General features: G+C 40.2%; 2 protein-coding genes and 1 pseudogene across 3 annotated transcripts in view; 1 reads left to right on the top strand and 2 right to left on the bottom strand.

Annotated features, from left to right (window-relative positions):
* The window catches only part of TRAT1 (T cell receptor associated transmembrane adaptor 1), a gene marked incomplete at its 5' end in the record, with an annotated part of 90,810 nt that extends 80,023 nt beyond the window's left edge, over nucleotides 1–10,787 (bottom strand). The window contains 3 exons of the mRNA XM_081078855.1: nucleotides 9,783–9,909; nucleotides 10,009–10,107; nucleotides 10,770–10,787. Of these exons, the coding sequence (XP_080934981.1) occupies nucleotides 9,783–9,909; nucleotides 10,009–10,107; nucleotides 10,770–10,787 (244 nt within the window). The remainder of the gene's footprint in view (nucleotides 1–9,782; nucleotides 9,910–10,008; nucleotides 10,108–10,769) is intronic.
* A 98-nt stretch (nucleotides 10,788–10,885) lies between these two features.
* Nucleotides 10,886–18,973, top strand: RETNLB (resistin like beta; the record flags this gene model as incomplete). Its single annotated transcript, XM_081078843.1, is given in 6 exon segments — nucleotides 10,886–11,003; nucleotides 11,480–11,557; nucleotides 12,115–12,152; nucleotides 12,156–12,180; nucleotides 12,183–12,256; nucleotides 18,875–18,973. Coding segments are annotated over 6 exon segments (432 nt in total).
* Nucleotides 18,974–21,484: 2,511 nt separating this feature from the next.
* Nucleotides 21,485–22,725, bottom strand: LOC308510024 (large ribosomal subunit protein uL4-like; annotated as a pseudogene). Its single transcript has one exon. The product of its transcript is annotated as a large ribosomal subunit protein uL4-like (transcript).
* Between the last annotated feature and the right edge of the window lie 3,531 nt (nucleotides 22,726–26,256).

Raw genomic sequence — 26,256 nt, 5'->3', positions numbered from 1 at the left:
TGAATGCAACGTGTGAAACTGAATCTGTGCAGCCTCCATTCTCTGGTGGTCTCAGGCAGGTGGTTTCATCCAGAGAAAGGAATACGTTTGCTATTTTATTTTATGGTTACATTTACAGTATTGCATAAAACTTTTTGGCTGCATAACTTTTTGGACTTCCCTCTTTTACAACCGATGATCCCACTGAAACGTGAAATGTACCTAAAATTAGGAAAGGCCAAGTCTCATGCCACCTCTCAGATTTCACGTGGGCTTGGAGAAGTGGGACAACATTGTTCACAGTACAATGCAAAGGAGCAGAGAGACCTGGGTTTACTGCCAGCTCTTTGCCTACAAGTTCACTCGTTTGTGACCTGTGGTAAGCCATGACAATGGTCTCAGTCTTAGACTGAGATGTACTTTGAATGATGTGGTAGAATTAGATCCTAGCCAAGGGCTCTAAGATTCTGGTGTTGAATTTGAGCTGATCTCTGAGACACAGATTCATGGGTCTCACCTTCAAGTTTTTTTGTTCCTATAATGATATATAGGTCATTAAATAATGGAGTGTTGGGAAGATACACCCTCAGAGAAAAAAGTTAACAGAGATCTTTGAACCATTTCTGAACCATTTTTATGCTGAACCATTTCAGCATAACATTCCTGAGGAATTTCTCATTTCTCTGGACAAGAAATGAAAGTTTGGAGAATATCTTCAAAAACGGTGTGGAGCCCTACCCCTCTTCTACTCCTGGAGGTCCCACTGGGGAACTCTGAAAGAGACGTGGGACTGCAGCCAAGCACTCCCTTTCACAGCACCATGAGGAAGGAAGATCCAAGATGTCTGCTGACAGCTGGCGAGGGGTGTATTTTGAGCCATCTGCAGATACTTAGCTTAAATCATGCTCTTTCAATGAGGAAGACACGCACATACAAAAACATACTCACTGCCTATTTATTGACACATTGCGAACCATCCCAGTCTCTTCTCAGCAGTCATTCTTCCAAAATATAAAGCTTCCATTTAAACTTCTGAGGTAATATTTTCAAGCTCTTTGGAAGCTAGATTAGCAACCATAGTCAACCTACGACTTCCATTTTATAAAAATGATGTTTATGTTGCTGTTTCAATTATCTATTTCTGAGTAACAATTCATCCCCAAACTTAGTGCTTAAAACAACAATAATTTATTATTTCTCATGATTCGGTAGGTTGATGGATAGGTTTCTCTGCTGACCTCATCCAGGCTCACCCATATTCCTATATTCGTCTGGAGAGTTGGCTGGCCTAGAAGGTCCCTGATACCTTCACTGATGTCTGGCATTGGTCCCAACTGTTGGCTGGGGGACTTTGGTTCTTCTCTGTGAGGCCTCTTATCCTCTAGTAGTCCAGACTGCCTTTTTTAAACGGTTGTCAGGGCAGCACTTTGAGGGAAAAGTGGAAGCCGCAAGGCTTGTTATGGATGGCCTAACCTCAAAAGTTATACATCATTTCTGCTACATTCATTGGTCAAAGAAAGTCAGAGGCCAGATCAGACTTAGCAGGCAGGGAAACAGACTTCACCACTTGATGGGAGTCACAGCAGAGTCACAGAGGCATGTGTGCAGGAAGAGGAGGGCTGCTTGGAGGCCTTTTCACCTCTGTCTACCATAAATATCCTTCTAAAACAATAAGAAAGTAAAACACTTTAACCACAGAAAAAGTAGAGTGTATCAATAATTATAAATAAGGAAATAAAAATCACCCTTCATCCCATGCCCCAGAATGACTGATAATATGATCACTATTTGTACTCCCAGCATTTTTCTATACATCCTTAGATCAGGTCAAAAATGCATACTGTTTTGTGCCCTGATTTTTATAACCTGACAGTATGTCCTAAACATTTTCTCATGATATATCTTATATCTCATGTATTTAATGTGCCATAATTTATTTAAATATTTTGAATATTTTTACTGTAATAAATAATGTAACTAGCTTCGTCATGTAAATCTTTGTGCATATCTCTGATTATTTCTGTAAAATTGATTCCATAAAGTTGAACTGCCAGGTCCAAAGAAAGATATATTTTAAAACTTTGAGATATTTTGCCAAATGACCTCCTATAAAAAAATTTAAAATAATTTTATGTTTCCAGCTGGAGAATATAACAAATCCCTGTTTTCCTCTTTTCCTCAACCCTAGTGAATCTGAGAGGTGAAAACTGACATTCATAGCTATTTCAATTTGCATAGCACTGTCAATTAATAATATTGAACATTTTCTCCATTTTCATCAGCTATTTGTATTCTCTCACCAATCTACTGCTCATCCCTCCATCTGGAAATATCAAGGAGAGAATATGGAAAGGAAGGAGCCTTGATGAAAGTCCTTTTCTTAATTGTCATTACATTAGTCTCTTTTTCTATAGACAAGTAGTTAACAAATGTAAGTGTTTAAAAGTGGTAATAAGAATTACGACTATGTCTCACTAGTCAACAAGACCAGGTCTGGTAGGGTAGAGGAAAAGAAGAAAGGAAGGGAGACAGAGAAGAGAGAGGAAGGAAGGAAGGAAGGAAGGAAGGAAGGAAGGAAGGAAGGAAGGAAGGAGGGAGGGAAGGAAGGAAGGAAGGAAGGAAGGAAGGGAAGGAAGAGAGGAAAGGGAGGAAAAAGAAAGGAAAAAAGTTATGTGGTTAAGAGGAAAGGAAGGGAGAGGTTGGGAAAGAAAGCTGCAATTAATTTTATTAGCAGAGATGGATAAAGGAGGTTTAGGAAGCTAATGCTGGCTGGATGTCTATGTAGAACTGGATGAGGGAACATGGAGTATAAGAACCAGGGAGACTGGGAAATACTTTACTGCCTCTGGAGTACACCAGAGTTGACTCTGTTCAACCTAAACTCAGTGATTGTCTTTTTAAAAATGACAAAATGTCCAGAATCTGCATGGTATATTTCAACAGCATGAGAAACTCTAGTTTGGCCCTCAAATTGAGGCAAGATAGAACCAGATAGAAAGGTAAAATAAATTATTTGGCCAGCATTCATCCATTCATTTATTCAACCAACCAACCAACCAACCAAACAACAACTATCAATACCTGCCACATGCCAAACACTGTGTGGGTGCTGTAGGTATAGAGAAGAATTAAGAGACGATTCTCACTCCCAAGCAACTTAAAATCTAGTGAGGCATCAGACATGGGGGAAAAGAAACAAATAGGCTGGGAAGAGACATCTGCTGGTGTCTAATTATTCAGATAATGGGTCTATGATATGTCCATAGTGAGACCCTTGGACTTTAAGTTGTTTGTGGTATTAAGCTTGTCTTACTACTAAGAATAAGTCTATTTTCCATGCATAAGTTAAACTGGCATCCCGATCCAGAATCTTCCAAGTTATGTTTGTTTTCAAATCATGAGCGATACCAAAGAGGATTCCAGGCACAGCCACAGACTTTTCCAGAACCCACCTTCAACCGTGAGTCTCTAATTCCTTGTGTGAAGTAGGTCACCCAGTCCAGACTCCCTCCTCCTTCATAATGGGTTCTCGTTTGGGATCTCGGTTTTTTTGTGTTACCAGAACTCAATGAGGACCATCTGAATCCTCTAATTTTGAGTCTAACGGGTCATTTCAGTCCTAAAATCTGATTCTAAACATAAGATTCCAAAGTGTTTGAACTTCAAAGTGAATGTGTTGGATTCTCTACCCCTTTCCTCCCAAAAACCTCTTTGGCCACTTTATAAAATTTGCCTCCCCTCTCCCAGTGACCAGTTCTGCATTTCAGGAATCTCAAGAGTAAATTGAAAAGTAGCCAGATGTTCCCCAATTATGTTCTATTTCTGGGTCCATGAAAATGATTAACCAGTTACATTTAATTCAGTGATTATGATGTGAATTAGACAGAACGTGGTATCAGGAAATGTTATCAACATAGATGCTTACTATAGGTGGCCAAATACATAGAAAGCAAAAAAACAAAATTCTGATTAGATTCTGGAAAGCCATATTTATTAATCATGTATGTCAGCTGTTTATCATATACGACCAATTACCATGTAGCACAATAATAATTATGCTATTAAAATGTATCTACATAAATTTCGTTGTAGATTTTATCTGCCTATATATGCATATAGAGATAGAGAGAAAGAGATATACAGATATGCTCAGGACTCCTCGTTCGTCTCTGATTAGCTCATCTCTCTTTTTACAACTTTGAAGCACTAAAGGGTACATGGATCCTAAGCTGCCTGAGTTTTTGTGTCTCTCCCCTCGCCTTACCCGCCATTTAACCACAAACAATTGGAGGCTCTTTCAAAAATAGCATTGATTAGAGAGTCAAATGCTGGGCATTCACTCCTAAGAATATGGCAGGTATAATATTTCCAAAAGACCTTTTAGTAGCCCACTACCTTTTACCACCTTCTCTTGGATATGGGGCAATTTCCATTGGTCTGTCTTCTTTTACAAGGGTTTCTATTAATCTCCTCCTAGACTTATCCTGTTCCTGAATCAGAACCCTGCAATCTCCCATTGCTTCTCTTTAATCAGTACACAGACAAAGAGACAGAATAACAGGTGGGGAAGAGAGCACTGAGCTAGGAGGGCTATCATGGCAGATGATCCCAGGGTGAACCTAATAATACAGACTTGAGCTATGTCACCTTTCAAGCACTCCGCTGAAACACTGTATACTTCCAGGAAAATCCACATGCCTGTGCCTCTTCTAGACTCTACCATGCTTATCCTTGTTCTTTTCACTTCCTCTTCTCTATTTCCTCTTTCTCCACACACTTTGCTTTCATTATCTCCTCCCCAGTGTCCCACCCTGTAATTATTCTTCATCCAGTATTTCTGTCTCTTGCCTCTGCTTTTGTCCACACTCAAGAGTTGAATCTATTAGCCAAGTATTACCATAAGTAACTTTACAATAAGTAATGCCATGGACATACTGTTGTCTTTATTAGACATTTCCAGCATCCAAAGGGACAACAGCTTTGGACAAATCAGTTCACTTAGCCATTTGGAGATACTCCTTTGGCCCCTGGAATGCAAATTTTCTTCTTACAGCTGACTTGTACCTGAATGAAACCTTGATGAGTAAGGAGCCTTTACGGTTTCACAGCTAAATAAAAGCATCAACTCATCAAGTTTTACAGAACCAATTTTTTCCCTGCTCAGTGATGTAAAACTCTGCAGTCTTAACCAGGTACTTATGTAACCCTTGAGCAGATTCCAAGATTATTTTTGAGGGACATTGTGCCTTATCTCTAAGCAAACCTATTACTAATCTCTGTTCAGACCAGATGAGCATTTCAATTTTTATCTGCATTTCACTTTTTACATCTAATAGCAACTTGACTGAGTTCTCATGTACCAGCTAAAGTATATGAATCCACAAAACGAAATTACTGCACTTTAATGAGAGAGCTTGCCAACTCCAGCCAAAAACAGCTAAAAACTTCTGTTTGAGAGACCTACAAGCTTTCTGTGGCACTTGCTTTTCTTGGTCTCCTATTATTTTTTCAGACGCACCATGAGCTGTGAAAAATTTAACATACATTCAAAAGTAATGTATAAACTATAAAGATGTGCTAATTAATATATTCTGTTTACTGTAAAGCATATACAAAACAGAAAATATTAAAGAATGAGAAAAAATAAATAAAAATAGAAGCTGTACTATTTCCTTCTTATTTCTCAATGGATTATTTTGTGTACGAATAGTAGGGTCCAACATTGAAGATCCCTGCTTCTACATACAAGGGAGGTCAGTGGAAAACAGTGCTGTGCCTTCCTTTAACCAGGAACAGATGACCATGTCAGCCCCAGCTCCATATTTCCTACCTTTACTTTTTCATTTGCTCAGTTACTTTTACCCAGATTTATGGTCTCCCTGTTTGCAGCGTCTGCCTTCTGTAACTTTTCAAACTTTATTTACTTAAAATAAAATACAAAGTAATCAGTAGAAAATTAGATGGGGAGAGGAGATAAGAAAGATTAAAAATGTACCTCGACATTTGGGTCATTAGAAAAGGAGTGCACTCTTAGGAAGAAGGTCGCTCTAGAGAGAAAAGAAAAACGTTAAAAGACTCCACTAAGTTTACAAATTTTGGAGGAACAAAAACCTTTCTACCATCTTCTCTATGTAGGACTTCCTGAGCATTTCCAGGAATGCTGCGACGGATGCTCTCCCATGAGGTAGCTGATCCCAGGCAATGTCGTCATACCGTAAGTGGAGACTACTAAGGGTAGGCGTGCAGGCACAAGGCATGGTGCATTGTATATAGAGAATTTAAAAGCAATAATTTACCCTAGTAGAAGTAAATTTGATTTTTTTTAAATTAAAATTTATTGGGTGATGGTTAGTAAAGATACATAAATTTCAGGTATACAATTCTGTAATACATCATCTATATATCACATTGTGTGTTCAACACCCAGTCAGTTCTCCATTTACCCTCATTTACCACCCTCTCCCCCCTTACCCTCTGGTAACCACTAATCTATTGTCTATGTCTATGAGTATTTGTTTCTTCATTTGTTTGTCTTGTTCCTTTGTTGTTTTCAATTTTATAGACACATACCACATACAGTGAAGTCATATGATTCTCGACTTTTTCTGTGACTTATTTCGCTTAGCGTGATAACCTCAAGATCCATCCATGTTGTTGCAAATGGTACTATTTCATCTTTCTTATGACAGAATAGCATTCCATTGTGTATATATACCAAATCTTCTTTATTCATTCATCTATGCAAGGACACTTTGGTTGCTTCCATATCTTGGCCACCATAAATAAAGCTGCAATGAACTTAGGAGAATATATATATTTAGGGATAAATGTTTTCATATTTTTTTGGGTAGATACCCAGGAGAGGGATTGCTGGGTCATATGGTGATTCTATTATTGTTTTCAGGAACCTCCACACGGCCTTCCATAGCGGCAATTTGATTTTTATTATCACCACACACTATCAATTCTAAAAAATGTCAATGGTAAAATACTCTTCTCCAAAAACATTGATCGTCTAAACAATTGCTGTGATTACTGTTGAGGTTCAACAATAATATGTGAACTTCTACTTAGCAATTTTTATTACTTATCTTTTAATAAGTATTACATTCTTCATGGAAGTTAATTCAGAGAACTTTTAGTTATAGAGTGAGGACCTACATACTCGGTCTCAGCTATATGCCTTCATTTTTAAAGTAAATTAGTTCTTAACAGTTCAGAAACATTCATGTTTGGATTTGTGTCACCAATCCCTATGCTACGACCTAGTCCTGAAGCTAAACAGTGGACTCTAAATAAGCAATGGTAGCCCAGTGATTATAAAGACAAATTAACAAGACTTGAATTACATCCATTTGGTCATTCTATATGATTATGTGGAATTTAATTGTGTTTAAACTTTAAATTCAAAGAGTGTGCAAACTGAAAGATGTAATATTTTTGTTTTGTAAGTGCAAATTTTAGTACACACAAAAATATTATACTGAATTTAACAATATCTTTAAAATTGACATTTATTCTTTTAATAGTTTTGTTTTGTTTTAAAACCAGAGAAATGAAACAAAAGAAATAATGCTTCTTACTGATCACTATACAATAATTATTGTAAATAATTTTGTTATGTAAAGGACAGGGCTATGAAAAGTTGGCCCCTCTAGGTGTCAAATACAATAGGCATGCTACTGACCACCGGTGTTGCTCAGGGAGGACTGATGGTCACTATACCTGTTGTCCAGGTTTATTGTAACCCAAGAATACTCTCCTGTGGTCCTGTTCTCTTTCCCTGCCAATCCCAACAAACTCACTAGTTAATGCAATTCACTTCGTATCTTTAAACAAATGTCCTTCTGGTCATTCACTTTCCAGTCTATCACTTTCTTTACCTGATCCTTAAAAATTTTTTTCTGATGTCTCTTCTTTTATTAGATTATCTATGTTATTATATCCAGCTGTATACTGATTACTCTCAAATTTATAACTCTAGCTTCCACTTTTCACCTGAACCCTAGACTTCTATACCCAACTCCTTATGCTACAGCTCCACCTGAATGTCTAACAAGCATATTAAATTGGTCGTGATCAAATACTCGTGGAGATGTAGAGTATAGCATGGGAATATAGTCAGTGACATTGTAATAATTATGTATGGTGTCAGATGGGTACTGGATTTATCAGGGTGATCACTTTGTAGGTTATATAAATTCTAATCACTGTGCTATACACCTGAAACTGATGTAATATTGTATGTCAACTGTAATTGAAAAATTAAAAAATTTTAAAAAGAAAGCATGCAATTAAAAATAAATAAATAAGTTGATCACGATCAAATATGATTTAATGTTCTTGCAATATCTACTCTTTTCCCAGGAGTCCCCATTTCAGTAAATGGCATCACTCTTCATCGAGTCATTCAGAATATAACCTTGATCTTTCACTACTCTACTTGTCCTATCCCAGTCCATCAATAAACCCCAAAGAGGCTCAATCTTCTATATCTAACCCAAATCCATCCAGTTCTCACTCCTTCCCTGACTACCATCTGAGACCTGGAACTCTGCAAAACCTGCTGCCTGGTTTCCTTGCCTACCTGTTTTCCTTCCAGTCTCTTTTCCAAAACAGTGGCCTTACTAAGCTTTATAGAACATGAATCATCTTATGTTACTCTCTGGAGCAAAACACTCCAGCAATTGTCTGTCAGATTTACACTAAAACCCAAAGCCCTTATGTTGGCTTACAAGCATTATATATTCTGGTCCCAGTTGTATTTTTGGAATTTTTATTAAACTGTCTCTTATTCACTTCACTTACTCCGGTAACACTGCCTTTGTAGCTATTCTTCAACACACCGACCATCTCTCCACTTTGGGCTCCTGCTTATCGCATAGCCTGGAACATTTGGCCCAGCTTTTCCTCTGCCTCAGCCCCACACCTCTCCAGGTTATTGCTCACAAGTTACCTTTTCTAAGATGCCTTCCTGGAACACACTGCATTAGGATAACAGCATAGAGGCATACTCAGTTGTCTTGCCTTGATTTCTTTTTCGTCGTGGAATTTTTCAATATCTGACACATTACATGTTTATCTCCCACATTACACAGTAGTCTCAGGAAGGCAAAGACTTCGCCTGTGTTGCCCGTTGCTGAGTCACCAGAGCTAGAAGTGGTCCAGAGAAACTATATAGTCACTGAATTAACAAATAAAGTAATCTACCAAATTTCTATACCAAATCCAAGTCTGTGCTCTTTTTTGATCTCCTTTATCATTCCTTTCCTCAAAACACATCTTTGCCTTTTCGCTCCCATCACTGAGCCCCATTCTCAAACTTGCCCAAGAAGAAATAACTGTGCATCAGAGGGCGTCTCTAGGGAGGGGGAGGTGAGGCTGACCACAGAAGAAGCAGAGCCAGTCCTCCCACCTCTGACTGCCTCCAGGAAGTGGTTTCCGCTGCCTTATCTTGCTCTTGAATCATGGGATTCAATCATGGTGATCCCATGCCCTATTCTGGAGAATGAATCATAGCACTCCTGCTCCTCTTGACCATATACCAGTCCTTAATCCTTTATTCATGATTCCAAAATTTAAAAGGCTCTGAAAGCCTAAAACATTTTCTCTAAGTTTGAAGTTAACTCATTTGGCAGCAAAACCTGACATGGCCTGGTATCCAGCTATTTATGGTTTTCATCACATGTTTCATGAATATTCATACATTTTTGCAGGAGACTTATTAATGTGTTTGATTACAGAATGTTGCCCTACACCTTGTTGGTAGTATACCATAATACACATAATTTGCACTCACTTACCTTCTAAAACCTGAACAATTCTGAGTTCTGAAACACATCTGGGACCAGTGGTCTTAAATAAGGAATTGTGGAGCCTTAGTTGATTTCTCAGCCACACATAATAGAAAAGGAGGTCCCATGACGCACTCTGAACAATGAAATGTAAGGGGAAAATCTGCTTGAGTTTCTAGAGAAAAATTATGGTTCCGAAATGAAAAGACAAAGCCTCCAAAGAGAATGGCCTTACCCAAATCCTTCTTGTCTGCTCAGGGTCTCCACTGAGGATGTGATGCCTGCCACCTTGTGACCATGAAGACACAAGGTCAAAGACGAAAAGCCGGTGACCCTAGAATGGTGGAGAAAAAAGAACAAAGATCAGGTTGGTAATGACCCCACTGAGTCTACAAAACAATTCTGGAATCAAGCACTAAACTTCCTTGTTTACAAATCACTGGTCAGCAGATTTTCTGCTACTTTCCCATAGATGGGATTAGTCAGGGACAATAAAATCTTGTCTTAACAGGGAACAAGTAGGGTCTTCACTCAGCAGACCACAAAGTAACTTCTTCCTGATGAAGAATCAGACAAGAGGCCTATAATATGGGGCAGTCAACAGAAGTCTCGGGTACTGGCCTTGTCAGGTTTCTAAGAAGAAAAGAGAGAAAGAAAGAGAAAGGCAAGAGGATTCCCCTTGGCAGAGAACCAGAACAAAGGCAGCTGGTGTTTATGATAGATACAGTAAAGTTTATCACTGTTGTGTGTCACACTCCAGCTGGCACAGTTCTTTGAAAATGTACTAGGGAGTGTGTTTTTATATGTGTGCATGCTTGTGTATTAAAGGGTGCCCAGTTTAATACCACAAGGTATAAAACATCCTTGCCTGAACAGTCTCTGCAGACTTCTGAACTTTTTAGTGAGTGATCCTCTTTGCAGCCACCCTCCCTGCTTCTCCAAACTGCTTAGACAGCTCCAAATTCCATACAGACACTGCCATTTCTCCATCTGTACTCTCTCAAGACTCTCCATGTTCTCTTCTCCCTTCCTTCCCAAACACACTGGAGCTCAGAGATCTCAGCTCCTTTCCAATCTTTCCTCCCAGTCCCAGGACACTACCTTTCCACAGGATGAAATCTACCTTTTTTTACCTTCTCATCTTCATCCTCCTCCAGCTTATGATCCCAGAGAGCACTCAGTGTTCCTTGGACTCCATTGTGAATAAAACAATAAAGGAAGCTCTCGTTGGTCTAGATAACTGACAGGAATTGGGGGAAGCAGGAGGGTGACTCCTGATCATGTCTCCTGTTCCTAAACCCTAGCTTGTCCCCTATCCCATTCCTAAAACCAAACCTCTAATCAGTCCACTCAAGCCCAATCTTCCTGCCCAGGGCTTCCCTACTCCCCTCTTTTTGGACTCTTGGCTAAATGTTCCGGTTTCCTTGATGATGATCACGAGAAGAGAGAGGAAGATAGCAATGATTTATGAACACTCATTATGAATGAGGTATAACAAAAAGCTTTACATAGATTTCTTCATTTAATTTTTGCTTTATGAGGTAAGTGCAACTATTAGTTTCATTTTACAAATGAGGAAACTAAACCTTAAAACTAGTGAGTAGCCTGATTATGGACACAGGGACACCTCTGAGGTAGAAGGCTATTTGGAAGGGGAGTATGGAGACAGAGATCACGGGCATTAAGACTTCTTCTCTCCTACTCAGAGGCCAATCCTTTTGCCCCAACAAAGATCTCATGTACCAGTATCAGCAGCTCAGGCAAACTGTCCTCCTGCCCTGCAGGTGAGTAATTCCATGAGGTGGGATAGCAGGTAAGATGCCCTGCCCATCCCTGGCATCTACAACTTCTCACCATCTCATGTTTGTATCAGCCTGGGGCTGAGTCCTAACTCCTGGCTCCCAGATATTGTTTACCCATTCTCATCTCCCTTAAGGATGTTACTGAGGGATCTTGGGTTTCTGCCTCTTCCCTTCCCATCCTCCTTTCATGACCTTTCTCTCTTCAACTTTCCTATCAGGGTCCTACCACTTACCATTCCTCCTGTCATTCATCTCCCTTTCTCAACCTCTTTCCCTGCTGTGGTGTGTAGGGGCCAGCACAGAGGTGAGTTTAGCATAAATCGGAAGGAACAGAAACACCCAGTCCCCTCACTCTCATTGATTTTCTCTACGCCCATATACTTAAGTTTGTTTTAGTATTTTTTTTTCTTAAGGAGGACCTTCACAAGTGATCCTACAAAACCTAGATCTACCCTTGGGCTGTGCAGGCATGAAAGGTGGTTATGGGTGGACCTCCCTCCTCTCAGAATCGCAGGGCTCTGACGTTTATGTCTCATGAGCCCATATGGGGACCGTGGTCACAAGCTGTGCTTGTGGCTAAGCCTGTGGTTACTGGGATATCTGTGGGAAACCACGTGTCACTGCCAGAGGGGCTTGGTAGACTGGACCACTGCCGGCCTCTGCTACCTGAGAAGGAGGAAGGTAAGAACCCAACTGTGTGATCATGACTGTAATGAAATCATGACTCCAAACAAGAAACCTGACTCAGAGCTCCCTTTCATTTGTTACAACCCTGCTTCTTAGGTAATAAAGTCGATTTTTGCAAGGTGGAGGCAGACAAAAGCAGTTTTAAAAGAATTCAATTTCTAGATTTTCGGTTTGTTATATGTACTGTTTCCTACACTTTTCTGCCAGATACATACTTTGATCATGGTAATAAACTGGCCATTGTCTTTCTCCCCCCAGAACAAAAGAAAAATACAGCCCTTACCTGCATTGAACCTTCCCATGGTTCATTGCCATGGGGTATAAAAATCTGCATAATGCAAAAAGAAATTATTCAAAATATTGGTGACAATGTTGAATGATCCAGTGACCGAGTAACAAGTCCTTTACAAGTTGGGAAGCTCCCAGTTTTTAACTCAGTATTGAAGGAGGACTTAATGCAGTGATCAATCGATAGACCATCAAAATAATTTTTAATATCAATTTGCAGTGTTATTTTTAACAAACAGCTCAAAAGGAATTCAAACAAATTGAATGACATTGCTATAATAAAATTTTCTCTTCCTACATACTTAATTATGAAGTGGTCTCAAAGTTTATAACTATAAAAAGAAAATGTAGGAATAAAATTGGTTCTAAACTTTATTTCTCTGTAGGATTGTTCATTCATGGATATATAAGCCACTTGGGGGAAAAAGCAGCTCCATCTCTCTCATTTAAGAAATATGTTTCCAAAAGATATCATTTGTGGTTATTGACTAATCAATATTTGTTATAGATGTTTTGTTCAATTGTATACTATTAATCATTGTAATAATAACCAGTATGTACTTCTATTTATGGCAGCTAGAGTGAGTCTTTTAAAATATAAATCAAATGATGTCACTTTCCTATCCAAAGTACACTTCTAGTGACTTCTCCTTACACACAAAATAAAATCTCAAGTATTTATCATGGCCAAAAAACCCCTGCATCTAGCCCCTGATTATATCCGACCTCATTTCTGATTCTTGCTCACTTCATTCTGGCCACGCCTGCATTCTCAATGTGCCTATAAGTCATACCCACCCTCCTATCTCAGGGCCTTTCCACTGTGTGTCCCCAGATAGTTACACGGTTCTCCACACACAAGGTCAATGCTTAATATTTTTTTGGAGAAGGCTTCCCATCATGCTCTATCTCTTGTACCCCACCCTCTTTTTAAAATGCTGCTCAGTCCTGACATCATACTATGTATTTATCTGTCAGTGTATTAATTACCTCCCCGCTTTGGAACATGTGATCCATGAAAGACAAAACCTTATGTAATTTGCTTGCACTGAATCCCCAGTGCTTAGAATAGTGCCTGGACCATGCAGAAGTTACAATGAGCAATCAATTAGTCTACTATCAAGTCCAACTCTGAGTCAAGTCAGCTTTCTCTCTTGCTTTCTAACCCTCTTCCTACGCCTTAGACTGGGTCACTGAGGGACAGTCATTATTTTAACTGTCTCTGGTTCCATTCACAAGATGCTTGTAGAAGAAATAGCTTTATATCAGAGGGCACCTCTTTGAAAGAAAAAGCCAAAACATGTAGATGGAGGCTAGAAAGGTCAGCAATACCAGAAGCAGAAGTTGGATTTTGTAGCTCTGGCTGACAGAATTCATTGCCCACTTACTGGCCAATTTCCCCTTTCTCTGTGTTAAGAGCATCCTGATTTCATGCAGCGTGGTCATGTGCCCTGTCCTGAAGGATAAATTATTTTTTAAGCAAATAATGAAGCTCCTGCTCCTCTTGGCCAGATATTCTCTTTCCTGGACATCTTTGCATGGGGTAGAGTTGTGGCATGTGACCCAAATCAGGCCAAGCAGACAGAGGAGAACTCTGCTCGAGACTCCTGAGAAAGAGTTTGTTTCCTGAATAAAAACCAGAGACTCGAAATTATCTGTAACCCTTGTTGCTTTGGATGTTGGTGTGAGGATGTTAGGTCTGGAGTTGTCACCATGGAGTAAGTCAGCATCTTGTGAGCCTGACTAAAAACTGTAAGGACTGTGAAGTAGAAAGAGAGAAAGAATCTGAGGCTGTAATAACATTATTCAGCCACTGAACAAAGTCTAGAGTTATTGAACCTCATTTCTTCATAAGTAAATAATAAACATTTGTATTCATTCATTTTACAAGTATTTATTGAGTTCTGCTGCGTGACAGGCATTGGGATATAATAGAGGTTAAAATGGACAAGGATTACTACCTTCATAAAGCCTCTATTCTAATTTTAAGCCTCTATCAGCTGGGATTTTTGTTACTTTTCCATGGACAGAATTACTCAATGGCAATGTAATGGTATCTGATCAGATGACAACCAAGGCTCTTATACTATACCTTTTCTATTTCTTCCTGTTGAAGGAGTAAGCGAAAGATCTACAGTGAGTTATGTCAGAAAACTAGGCGGTTCCGGGGACTACCAAGAAGAGAGGAGAGGGATGAAGGAGAAAGGCAGAAAGACTTCCCTAGGCAGAGAACAAGAGCCAAGGAAACTGACACCTCCCCAGGCATATGCTGGAGATTGTTTCAGGCTCTCTCTGGAGGCTTGACCCTCCCCAGCTACCTTAGGTCCCAAGTACTGCCTGTGTTTGTTAGTGGAGAAGAGGGAATGCCCCCACGACACGCTACCAGAGTGTAAAATGTCCCTGCCCTCCCAACCTCAGCAGGCAGCCCTTTCCTAAACCTGGCTGGGTGAGTCTGATACACACCTCTTTTCCGTGACAACCCTGCCTCTTAGAAATGCTGCAAAGGAATCCAGGCCACCTTCGCCCTGCTGCTACTCTTCCCCTACTCCCAAGGGCACCTATTTCTACTTTCTCTTCTCCTTTCACTCCCCTCTCCTCTGGACCCAGGAGTTGTTTTTCATCTTCTGTCCATTTTTCCCTTCATCTCAGGATGCTACCTTCCTATGGGATGAACACTTCTTCTCACCTGCTTTCTTCCTCTCCAACTGTTGACCTCAGGGGATGCTCAAGGCTCCTTAGATTTCACTGTGGATGAAAAGGTAAGAGCATTGCTCAGGGCACTGGGTGGCTGATATTGGAGGGGGCAACAGAAGGAGGGGAGGCTATCTCCCTAACTCTCAGTCTTGCTACTAGACCTCACCCATTTCCCAGTCCTTCTCCAGATGGCAACTTCTAACTGAAAGATCCATCTCAAAACCTCTGCCCTCTCCATGCCTTATGGGCTCTTAGAGTTGTTAGTGATGCAGGAATGAAGGCTATACCTAACATCCCTGAGCACTTCCTACGTGCTAAGTACTGTTAGGTATTCTATTATTATTTCATTAACTCTTCAGTACAACTCTATGAGGTAAGCATGGTTATTTCCATTTTACAAAAGAAACTGAGGCTTAGAAAAGTTATGTAATTTTGCCAACAGCACACAGCTATTAAGTGACTGGATCCTGAACACAGTGAGTCCTGTGAGCAGAAAGATGACCTGGGATTTGGGGCCAGGGGCTGGCCAGTTTGGGCCGTCTTAGCCCTTTGTCTCTCCCACAGGGTGTAAGTCCTCAGGCTGGACAAAACAGCTCTCCTGTAGCAGCATCACTAAATAAAGTTAGAGGATGAAGGCACTTGCTCACCCCACACACACTCTTATGCTCCTGGACTCAGGCTGCCACTCCGTCACTGTACAGCAGGTTGCCCCCAGCTTCAGGATTATAATGTCATTGGGTTGAGTCACAACTCCCATACCCATAATTTTCTTTCCATCCTTTCCTCCCAAGGTGTTGCTTAGGGGTCAGGTTTCATTCTACTCTTTCCCCTCTTCCTGAATCTCTCATACCCCCCAATTTTTTTCCTCCAAAGCCCTGCCATGTCACCTACCTCCTCCTCCAGGTCTTTTATCTCCCCCTCCCAATCTAATCCCACACCATTTCTGCCCCACCAGAAGGGGGAATATCTAAGGGCTATGGATTTCTCTCCCCACCCCATGCTGTGGGGAAGGGGGAATATCTAAGGGCTGTGGATTTCTCTCCCCACCCCATGCTGTGCAGGGTACATCATCACTGGATACTCATGTGCCTACACCTATGACTCCAGGGACATGCAGGGGAAACCATGTGCTACTGCCAGTACAATCGTGCAGGGTACACCACTGCCTGCTGCTGCCACCTCACCTAAAGGACACCAACATCTCAGCCTGGGGACTATGAAGGCAATAAAACCATGACCACAACCAGGAAATTCATGACTTCTGAGCTCAAGCCCTTCTGCCTGTGACACCCTGTCTTCCCACATAATAAAGATAGTCTGTCCTTATGTCTTTGGTATTACTAGCCTCTGATTGGGTCTTCTCTCTCCACAGGATGTCTCCCTACCCCAAGTGCTTCAATGTGTGCTAAGATGGGGGAGGCTATGAAAAGGATCAGAAGAACTCAAATCAAAATCCCATCTTCACCACCATCATCTCATTCTTCAACAAACATTGAGTCACACAGTCCCAGACTGTTCTTGGCACCAGAGGTATAGAGAATTAAAACGATAATGTTGGGGAAGGTCCTCAAGAAGACATGAGCACTGGTTTGACCTGGTAGCTGGATGCGGGCAACTGGAGTCTCCCTACTCCCTCCCTTGTCCTTGGAATATGCAATCCGCTTGTCTTCCCCATGCTAGAAGCTGCCTGAGGGCACAGCCTTGAAATGGTAATATGGTGAGACTGGGTACAAGTCTCCTGTGTACATGACTGTCCCAGTTAAAGCCTTTATATAAACTTTTAAGATTTGGCGGGTGGACATGGAAATCTACTCGTCTTGTAGCTGCCTACGACAAGCCTTGTACGTAAGTTTGCTTGTTTATGAAGCCTGTGGCCTCCGACCTGGAGTGGTCTGCCTCTTCTTTGGTCTCTCCCTGCCCTCCGCATAAGGGCTGATTTCAGGTTACACCCAGGAGACTCCTGAGGAGGCTGCAACCCAACACACACCCATCCCCAGGAGGGCTCTCTAGCTGGAACTTTCCTTACACATCAAGGCACACATGCCTTGCCTCTGCTCTGAGCAACCTGAGTGGTCTAATGATCACTCCCCTGATTACCCCACAGTGTTTGAAAATATACCTTTTATTATTATTTAGGTATGGCAAGGCAAACAGATCAGGAGATGGCTGCCACTGAAAAGATAGATCCAAGAAGAAAGGACATGCCATGCTACACCATGATGGGTCACACAGGTGGCCCTGGTGTCAGCCAGGAGTTGGGGATAGGAGCTTGAGGATGGGGGAAACAGGCAAGAGACTTTTATTGTGGTTTCCGTGAGAAGAAATGGATGAGGCAGGATAAGCAGGTTTAGGATCAACTAATTTGAATAACTTCAGCAATATCTGAGGCATAGGGGCTGTCCTAGATGTCTGGTACCTGCCCTGGTGGTGATGAGGGCCGGTGGATAGTGGCCCAGAGATTGAAACCACAGTAAAGGACGTAGGCAAGGTTATGGACTCTGCGTTGGCTGCTTTGCATATGAAATGCCTCCTCACAGGGTAGTTGTTGGCTAATTTTAGATATTAGCTAACCTGGGGAAGGGCAGACCCTCCAGGGTCAGCAAAGCCCCAAGTTGTCAAAGCATCAGAAAATCAAAGGCGTGGTTTAATACACATACTTTTTATAGGTAGTTGGTTTTCCTGACCCTTCCTCTAGGAGTCTGGCATGTAATTCTTCTTCAGAATACTATGATGCTCCAGCCTGGGAATTCCTATGTGATGCCTTCGATCCTTGCTCGTGTGCTAGAATCGTTACACCACAAGCTCAGGGACACAATTGTCATATTGTGAGGAATTTTTGTGGTACAAGTAGTAGGAAGCTGAGCAAAACGTAGGCAGCAGGCAAATCCCAGGTCGTTTTAGCAAAGCTCAGTGCTGAAGTCTGACTCCCTGTCAGGGTCAGACTGTCTGACTTCACTCAGTGCAGTGCCCCTTCTGTGGGATTCGAGCGATGTTCCTACGAGTTAGTTATGTACCTGGTACTGCATCCTCTGCTGATATCAAAAGAGAAACTGACTTGTATTAGCCTGTGATTGGTGCCATGAAGCATGCAGAAAACAACAGAAGAGTCATTTGTCTTTGGAGAAGCCAAATCAAAGAGAAAGTAGCAGGTGCCAAAGGCAGGTGGTAAGTCTTCCTGTAGCTTTCTGGTGTCTCTAGGGCTGGTCCCCGAGTGTGGGGCCTCTCTAGAGAACCATGAGCCAGGAGGGGAACATCAATTGGCAATGTTTACAACTTCCCAAATCATAGGGAAAGATCTTCATTCCACTGCCTCTGGGATGCAGCATAAATAAACCTGGTTCTGACTCCACATGAGTGATCACTCAGCCCCTACTCCTTGAAATCTGCAATCATTTGTCCCTGGCCAACCGGTGCTCACTGCCTCTGGCAAGGACGATAAATCACCCATTGGTATAGAATTCTATAGCCCAGCACTCATGACTTTTAAACAGTTCCCTTCAGTTCTGCATTGGGCACTTAGTAAAGTAAAATACTCCTAGCTCCTGGATGATTGGACCAAAAGAAAAAGATAAAAATGGGACCAATGTCCAATGTTCCCATTCTCTCAATGCTCCCATGCTTTCCCTCCAGATAGTAATGGCTCATACCATGTACTATGCAATGTTTCAGATCCTGGTTCCACCGACCAGGGCACCATCTTTTCTGTCCTTGGAAGAACCGGAGAAGTAAGATTGGTGTTCAGATCTTCATTCTAATGGGAAGGTATTGACCTCAATGTGGCAGAATTGCTGTGGGACCAGGAGTGGGATTTTGTAGGTGCCGCTCCCTCCTTTCCTCCTTTCCTCCCCTTCTACTCTAACCATCACAGCAAAGCTCTTGCTCCCCGTGACATTTTCCTCTGAAGTGTGTTACTCCTTCAGAAAAGAGTTAGCTTATTTATGTTGAGAACTCCATTGAAAAATGTATAGTTAATGTATAATTAGACAAATATCTTAAATGGTTTATACGACTGGCTTTATCACGTAGCCCAACACAAAATTCTTTTTATTCATAATACCAAACCATATTATTTCTTTTCTGAACTTTTGCCTTTGGGAGAAAAAAAATGGTAGCAATATTTCACAGGGAAAAACAGCCCCAAATGAGTCTGACAACTTCTTTATTTTTACTGCTCAAATACCTAAAATACTATGATCACAAAGAGAACAGGAAATTTTTCAGAAACCTAGACATTATTCAATGATCGTTGATCATTTATTATTCATGAGATGAGATTGGAGAGATGGAATGTTCAAGACAGGAACCAGAAAAAGAAAATTAAAGCCAAAAATGTGTGTGCATGTGTGTGTGCATTTAGTTCTCCACAATTTTTACCCAGATGTTCAATACACCCACATAAGCTTCACATGTTGCCTTTGGATACCTAGAATAATATAGCTCACATTCTTTTTTATTTAATCAATGAAATTTATGTTTTAGAGCAGTTTTAGGTTCATAGCAAAATTAAGCAGAAATTCCAGAGTTCACACATACCTCTTGTCCTCATACAACCACAATCCCCCTCTGTCGACATCCTTGCACCACACTGGTACATTTGCTATGATCAGTGAACCTACACTGATGTATCATTATCATTCAAAGTTCATAGTTTACATTAGGGTTTACTCTTAGTGTTGTGCATTCTGAGTTATAACAGATGTATAATGACATGTTTCCAACATAATAGCATACAGAATAGTTTCATGCTAGAAAATCCTCTGTGTTCTGCCTATTCATTCCTCCCTCCCTGAACCCTTGGCAACCACTGATCTTTTCACTGTCTCCACAGTTTTGCCTTTTCCAGAATGTTATATAGTTGAGTCACACAATATGTAAAATTTTCAGATTGACTTTTTTCATTTAGTAATATATATTTAAGGTTCCTCTCTGTCTTTTCATGGCTTCATAGATCCTTTCTTTTTAGCATGGATGAGTACTACATTGTCTGGATTCACCATAGCTTATTTATCCATTCACCTACTGAAGGACCTCTTGTTGCTTCTAAGTATTGGTAATTATGAATAAAGCTGCTATAAACATCCGCATGCTGGGTTTTATGTGGATATACTTTTCAATGCCTCTGTATAAGTACCAAGGGGCATAATTTCTGGATCATATGGTAAAAGTATGTTTAGTTTAGTAAGCAGCCGCCAAACGGTCTTCCAAAACAGTATACTGTTTATACATTTTGCATTTCCACCAGAGATGTTCCACATCCTTGCCAGCATTTGGTGTTGTCAGTGTTCTGGATTTTGGACTTTCTAATAAATATATAGTCATATCTCATTGTTCTTTTAATTGGAAATTCCCTAATGACATATGCTTACTTGCCCTCTGTATATCTTCTATGGTGAAGTGTCTGTTTCATGTCTTTGGCTTATTTTGTAACCAGGTTGTTCATTTTTTTATTGTTGACTTTTTTTAATTTTTAAAAATTTCCAATTCAGTTGACATTCAAAATTATTTTATATTAGTTTCAGGTGCATGGCATAGTGATTAGTCATTTATATAATTTACACAGTAATTCCCCTGATAAATTTAGTACCTTGAGTTTTAAGACTTTTTTATGTATTTTGGATAACAGTCCTTTATCAAATACATCTTTTGCAAATATGTTCTCCCAGTTTGTGGTTTGTCTTTTCATTCTCTTGACATTGTCTTTTGCAGAACAGAGTTTTTTTATTTTAATGAAATACAACTTAACAATTATTTCTTTCATGGATTGTATCTTTTTGTGTTGTATCTAAAAAGTCATCACCATACCCAAGGTCAACTAGGTTTTCTCCTATGTTATCTACTAGGAATTTTAAGTCTGTGATCCCTTCTGAGTTAATCTTTGGGAATAGTGTAAGGATAGTGTTTACATTCATTATTTTGCACGTGAATGTCCAGTTGCTCCAGCACCATTTGTTGAAAAAACTGTCTTTTCTCCGTTGTATTATTGCCTTTGCTCCTTTGTCAAAGATCATTTGACTAAATTTATGTGGGTCTATTTCTGGGCTCTCTATCTTGTTCTATTGATCTTCTTAAAAATTATTTCATGAATATAACACTACCTTGCTTACTGTTTTTTGTTGTTGTTTTTTTTGTTTTGTTTTTCATGTTTCTCACTGCCTCTTTGATCAGGTTTTTATTTAAAATTAGCTGTCTACAGTTATTTGACCTTTACAGAATAAACAAATGTCAGTTTATGCCGTTATGTCACAGGCTTTTTTCTTCTGTGGTGGGTTTCTTTCCTTCAGGCTTCTTCTCAGGTGCTTGTTTCTTGGTAGTTGCAGCCTTTTTGCCCCCTAAGGCTACTTCTGCTTTGTAGCACCAACAGCGTGCTTTCCTTTCTTCCCTGCCACTGGCTTCTTGCCTGGAACCCCCTTCTCATCAGATTTGGCTTTTAGCGCTGCTGCTGCTTTATCCCCCAGAGCTGGTGGTTCTTGGCCTGGCGAAGAACGCTGTTCCGGTGCATGATCTTTGCACATGGGTCTAGCTTCAATATGATTCTCAGGTTTTTCAGTGGATTCTTCTTCAGGACTCTGTGATAATCTTCTTGTGGGTGCTCGGAGAGCTCTTTGGATCTCTGGGCTTTTCAAGATTCTGCTAATTCTGTATTGAGCATCTTGTGCATGGAAATGTTGTAGTTACTCTTGAGGGAGGCAGCTTTATGCCAAGTGCCATATAGACCAATTAACCAAATGCAGAAATAACCCACATGCCCACCAAGAGCAAGTTTCAAAATGTTCAGTTTGCTTACATTAAGCAGAGTAATTCCAGGGATGTTTCTGAAGGCTTCAATGGTGCTGTTGTTCTTATTATAGATGATTCAAGGTCTCCTGTGCTAGATATGACAATGGTTTCTCATTTTGCCCTTGCCAACTCTCATTCACTGAGAGGTATAGACCTTTTTTATATCATTCGAGGCTTTAAGCTTCTTAAGGAGCAAAACAGTCTCCTTGGTCTTCTTATAGCCTTTAGTTTTATCTCCAGCTACAAAAGGAAGTTCAGAAACTTCCTCAATACAATGATATTTAGACACAACAGTGCGGGTAAGGCCCAGGCAGCCAGGGCAGAGCAAGATGGCATATCGCTTCTGTGTTGTGTTCACTCTGTGGTGCTAACGGCACCAGGTTTTTGTTGGTGCAAACAGGCGGCCCCCACCACGCGTAGTGCCAAAAGTACCCTGGCCAGAGCAATGCGTCCCACCTGAAGCCTGGGAATTGAGCCACAGCCCTGACAGAACCCCATGACTCAGCACTGGTTGGATGACCTGCTAATTCACTGACAGCACAGTGCTGTCTATTGTTTTTGCCCAAGTTGGTGTGAATGAAGTTCACAATATCTGGTGGAATGGGAGCCTTGAACACAGCCGGCAAAGTGAGATTTTTGCCACATGATTCCCCGTTTCTGGAGTGCCCCAATATCAGTGGAGGAGCACACGCCATGGTGGGGAGAGGAGACGGCCATGCTCCTTTCAACTCAGTGGCTCCCATAGGAAAAGGCTACTGTAGCTTTATAGGAAGTCTTGATGTCTAGTAGTGGCAGTCCTCCAACTTTGTTCTTCTTCACTATTAAGTTGGCTATTCTGGGTCTTTGGCCTCTCTCTATAAAACTTTAGAATAAATTTGTTGATATCCGCCAGATAACTTGCTGATATTTTTGTTGAAATTTTGTTGAATTTATAGATCAAGTTGGGAAGAACTGTCATCTTGACAATATTGAGTCTTCCTATTAATAAACATGGAATATTTCTTCATTTATTCAGTTCCACTTTGATATTTTTTCATCAGAGCTTTGTGGTTCTCCTTTTATAGATTTTTGTGATGGACCAAATGTTTCTGTTTCCCCAAAATTCATGTTGAAACCTAACCTCTCAGTGTAATGGTATTAGGTGGAACATTTGAGAGGTAAATAAAATTAGATGACGTCATGAGGACGAAACCATCATGAACGGGATTAGTGCTCTTTTAAGCGTCATAAGAGAAGATGCTTCTTGTCTCTGCTTTTTATCATGTGAAGATACAAGAAGAAGTTGACACTCTGTAACCTAGAAGACTGTCCTCATCAGAACCCTGCCAGGCTGGCACCCTGATCTCAGACTTTCAGCCTCCAGAACTTTGAGTACTAACTATCTTTTGTTTATAAGCTACCCAGTCTTATAGTAGCCTGAACAGACTAAGACAATCCTGTGTGTATTTTGTTGGATTTATACCTAAGTATTTAATTTTTTGGATGCTAATGTAAATAGTATTGTCTTCCTAAATTTTATGGCTGTTATATGGAAATGTGACTTTCTATAATCATTTCTTAGTTCCAGAAATATTTTTGTCAGTTCTGTCAGATATCCTATATAGATCATGTCATTGACAAATAACGATTTTTATTTCTTCTTTCCCAAGCTATATACCTTTCATTTCCTTTCTCTGTCTTGTTGCATTACCTGAGATTTCCAATATAATGTTGAAAAGCAGAGGCCATCCTTGCCTTCTTCCTGAGCTTTGAAGGAATGCTTTGAGTTTTCCAACATTAAGTGTGATGTTACCTGTACATTTTTTGTAGGTGTTATTTATTAAGTTAAGGAAGTTCCCCTCTATTCTAAGAGTCTTTATCCTGGAAGGGTGCTGTATTTTATCAAATGCTTTTTCGACATCTAATGAGATGATCATGTGATTTTTCTTTCTTCTTGATGTGATGGATTACATCAGTGGATTTTTGATTGTCTAACTACCTTGCATACCTGAGATAAATCCCAGTTGATATGGTTATTTTCTTGGTATAATTCTTTTTTATGCATTATTGGATTTAATTTACCAATATTTTGTTGAAGATTTTTTGCCCCACTTTTTATACTAGAATAGTGATTCTTAACCAGAGAATTTAAAAATGTCTGGAAACACTTCTGTTTGTCACAAGTAGTGGAAAGATGATGATATTGACATCTAGTGGGTATAGGTCACAGATGCTGGGAAACATCCTGCAGTGCACAGGAGAGGTCTCCACAACAATTATTCCGCAAAGGATGTCATGCCGAGAATAAGAATGTGCTAGAATGTGTGCTTCTATTCTTAGTAGATGCCCTTATTTCTCATTCAAAGGGAACACTGGAGATAGGTCTGAGCAAAAGTGAAAATACTGTTCTTCTAGATATCTCTATTTTCAAGCAAAATACATGTATCTCCACTCCCTAATTCCCAAGATGGATGCCTGTAACCTAAGTCAAGTCACAACGGCAAGAGAGAATCTCAGCTTTCCTGATAGCTGATGTTAACACTTCTTCCTCGCATACTAGCAATCAGAAGCACATTTCTTACACATGTACAAACTGGCCAATGAATAGGTATCTGGAAGATATTTTGAATGACAGGTTTCTAGTTCTACAGAAACCACAAAACTGACCTTAAGAGAGAAAGAGGTTGGAGCGACCAGTGTACCGTGTGTTATAGATCTATATGCCAACTGCTTTTATTTATTTGTGTGCTCTCTAAATTTCAGAAGTCAGAGCTTCTGCACATTTGTGCAGCAGAAACATAGTGTGGAACATTTAAAGAAATATTGGTTATCTAGTAAGCCATCACTGGGCCCTTAGCATCACATACACTATTTTTGAGGTATTAAGTGTTATTGTATTAAATAAATCATCTCTTAAGTGAGAGGAATTGTTATTTTTGTTTTTGGCAATCCCATATAGAAGAAATGTCACTACATGGTCTATAAGGAAAAGAATATGTTAGTACTAAGACTTGGACCTAAGCCCTTAGTGTATGGAGTGAAGACAGAATAAAGGGGTCCTGATTATAAATAGAAACTCCATCAGGCCCTAAATAGATTGAAAAGACAACAAGAAAACAATTCTCTGACTCTACAGTGACAGTACTGGTCTGAGCAATGATCACTATTTGATTGACATGACATAATTTGAGAGGTTCTAAGAAAGTTCCCTTTCTTAAAATGTCCTTGTCCTTCCTGCTTCAAATACTCTTCCTAGATTAATTGAGAGAGTAAAAGTAACCAGAAACATCTGAGCCTTCTGTTTAAAAACACAAAACCACAAGAGTACTCCCACTGTGAGCCTTACCCAACATTGTTTTGTGTATAATGAGAGGGACAACAGAAACTAAGGTAGAAAAATTACCAAGGCAAGGTTGACACTATTTACTCTGGAGTCAGTCCTGGAGCTCTCAGCCTTAGAGAGGAATGAAGAAAAAAAAGAAAGTTTCATCTACTAGTCAGATCTATCTGGAAGATGATACCATAGCTGAGGAGTAAGAGGTAGAAATGGTGGGGCTATCATAATGTGTTTGTGGGGGTGTCAGGAGAGAAAAGCTGAAAAGGGATGAGAGGCTGAAGACTGCCTGAGACTGAATATGCTTATATGAAAAAGGTACGTTTCCTCCCATGATGGACTGAGTGTTGGTCTTCAAAAGAAAACATTATGAGTGAAGCTTAAGGGTTTCACTAATTAATGGAAAACTCTGAGAGAAGAGATTTGTGTAGCCCTCGTTGGCATATGATTAGCAAGATGAGGACAGACAAGCAGCAAGTTTCACAAAGGAGAGACACAATGTACCACTTAATTATATGCTTGCCTTATGTAACAACAGTACTGGAGGTTTATGGTAGATAAGATAAGCACAGTGTGTGTGAATAAATTGCCACATCTAGTGGCAAGTTACCCATTAATTGTTATGGATTGTGTAAAATTTCACACTTCCAGAGAAAAATACATATGGGTGAACTACATTAGGTGTGGTCTCCTCTAAATACAATCTTTACCTTTAAGAGTAAGGTAGAGCCACAGCCTCTCCAACACTTGTTACTATTTGTCTTGTTGATGATAGCTATTCTAACTGGTGTGAGGTGATATCTCATTGTGGTTTTTATTTTCATTTCTCTGATAATTAGTGATGATGAGCATTTTTTCATGTCTACTGGCCATTTGCATGTCCTCTTTGGAGAAATGTCTATTCAGATCCTGTGGGGACAAA

This window comes from Rhinolophus hipposideros (genome assembly GCF_964194185.1).
Source record: "Rhinolophus hipposideros genome assembly, chromosome: 2".
Taxonomy (NCBI): Eukaryota; Metazoa; Chordata; class Mammalia; order Chiroptera; family Rhinolophidae; genus Rhinolophus; species Rhinolophus hipposideros.
The sequence above is the reverse complement of the archived record's forward strand: the minus strand, read 5'-3'. Positions and strand labels throughout refer to the sequence as shown.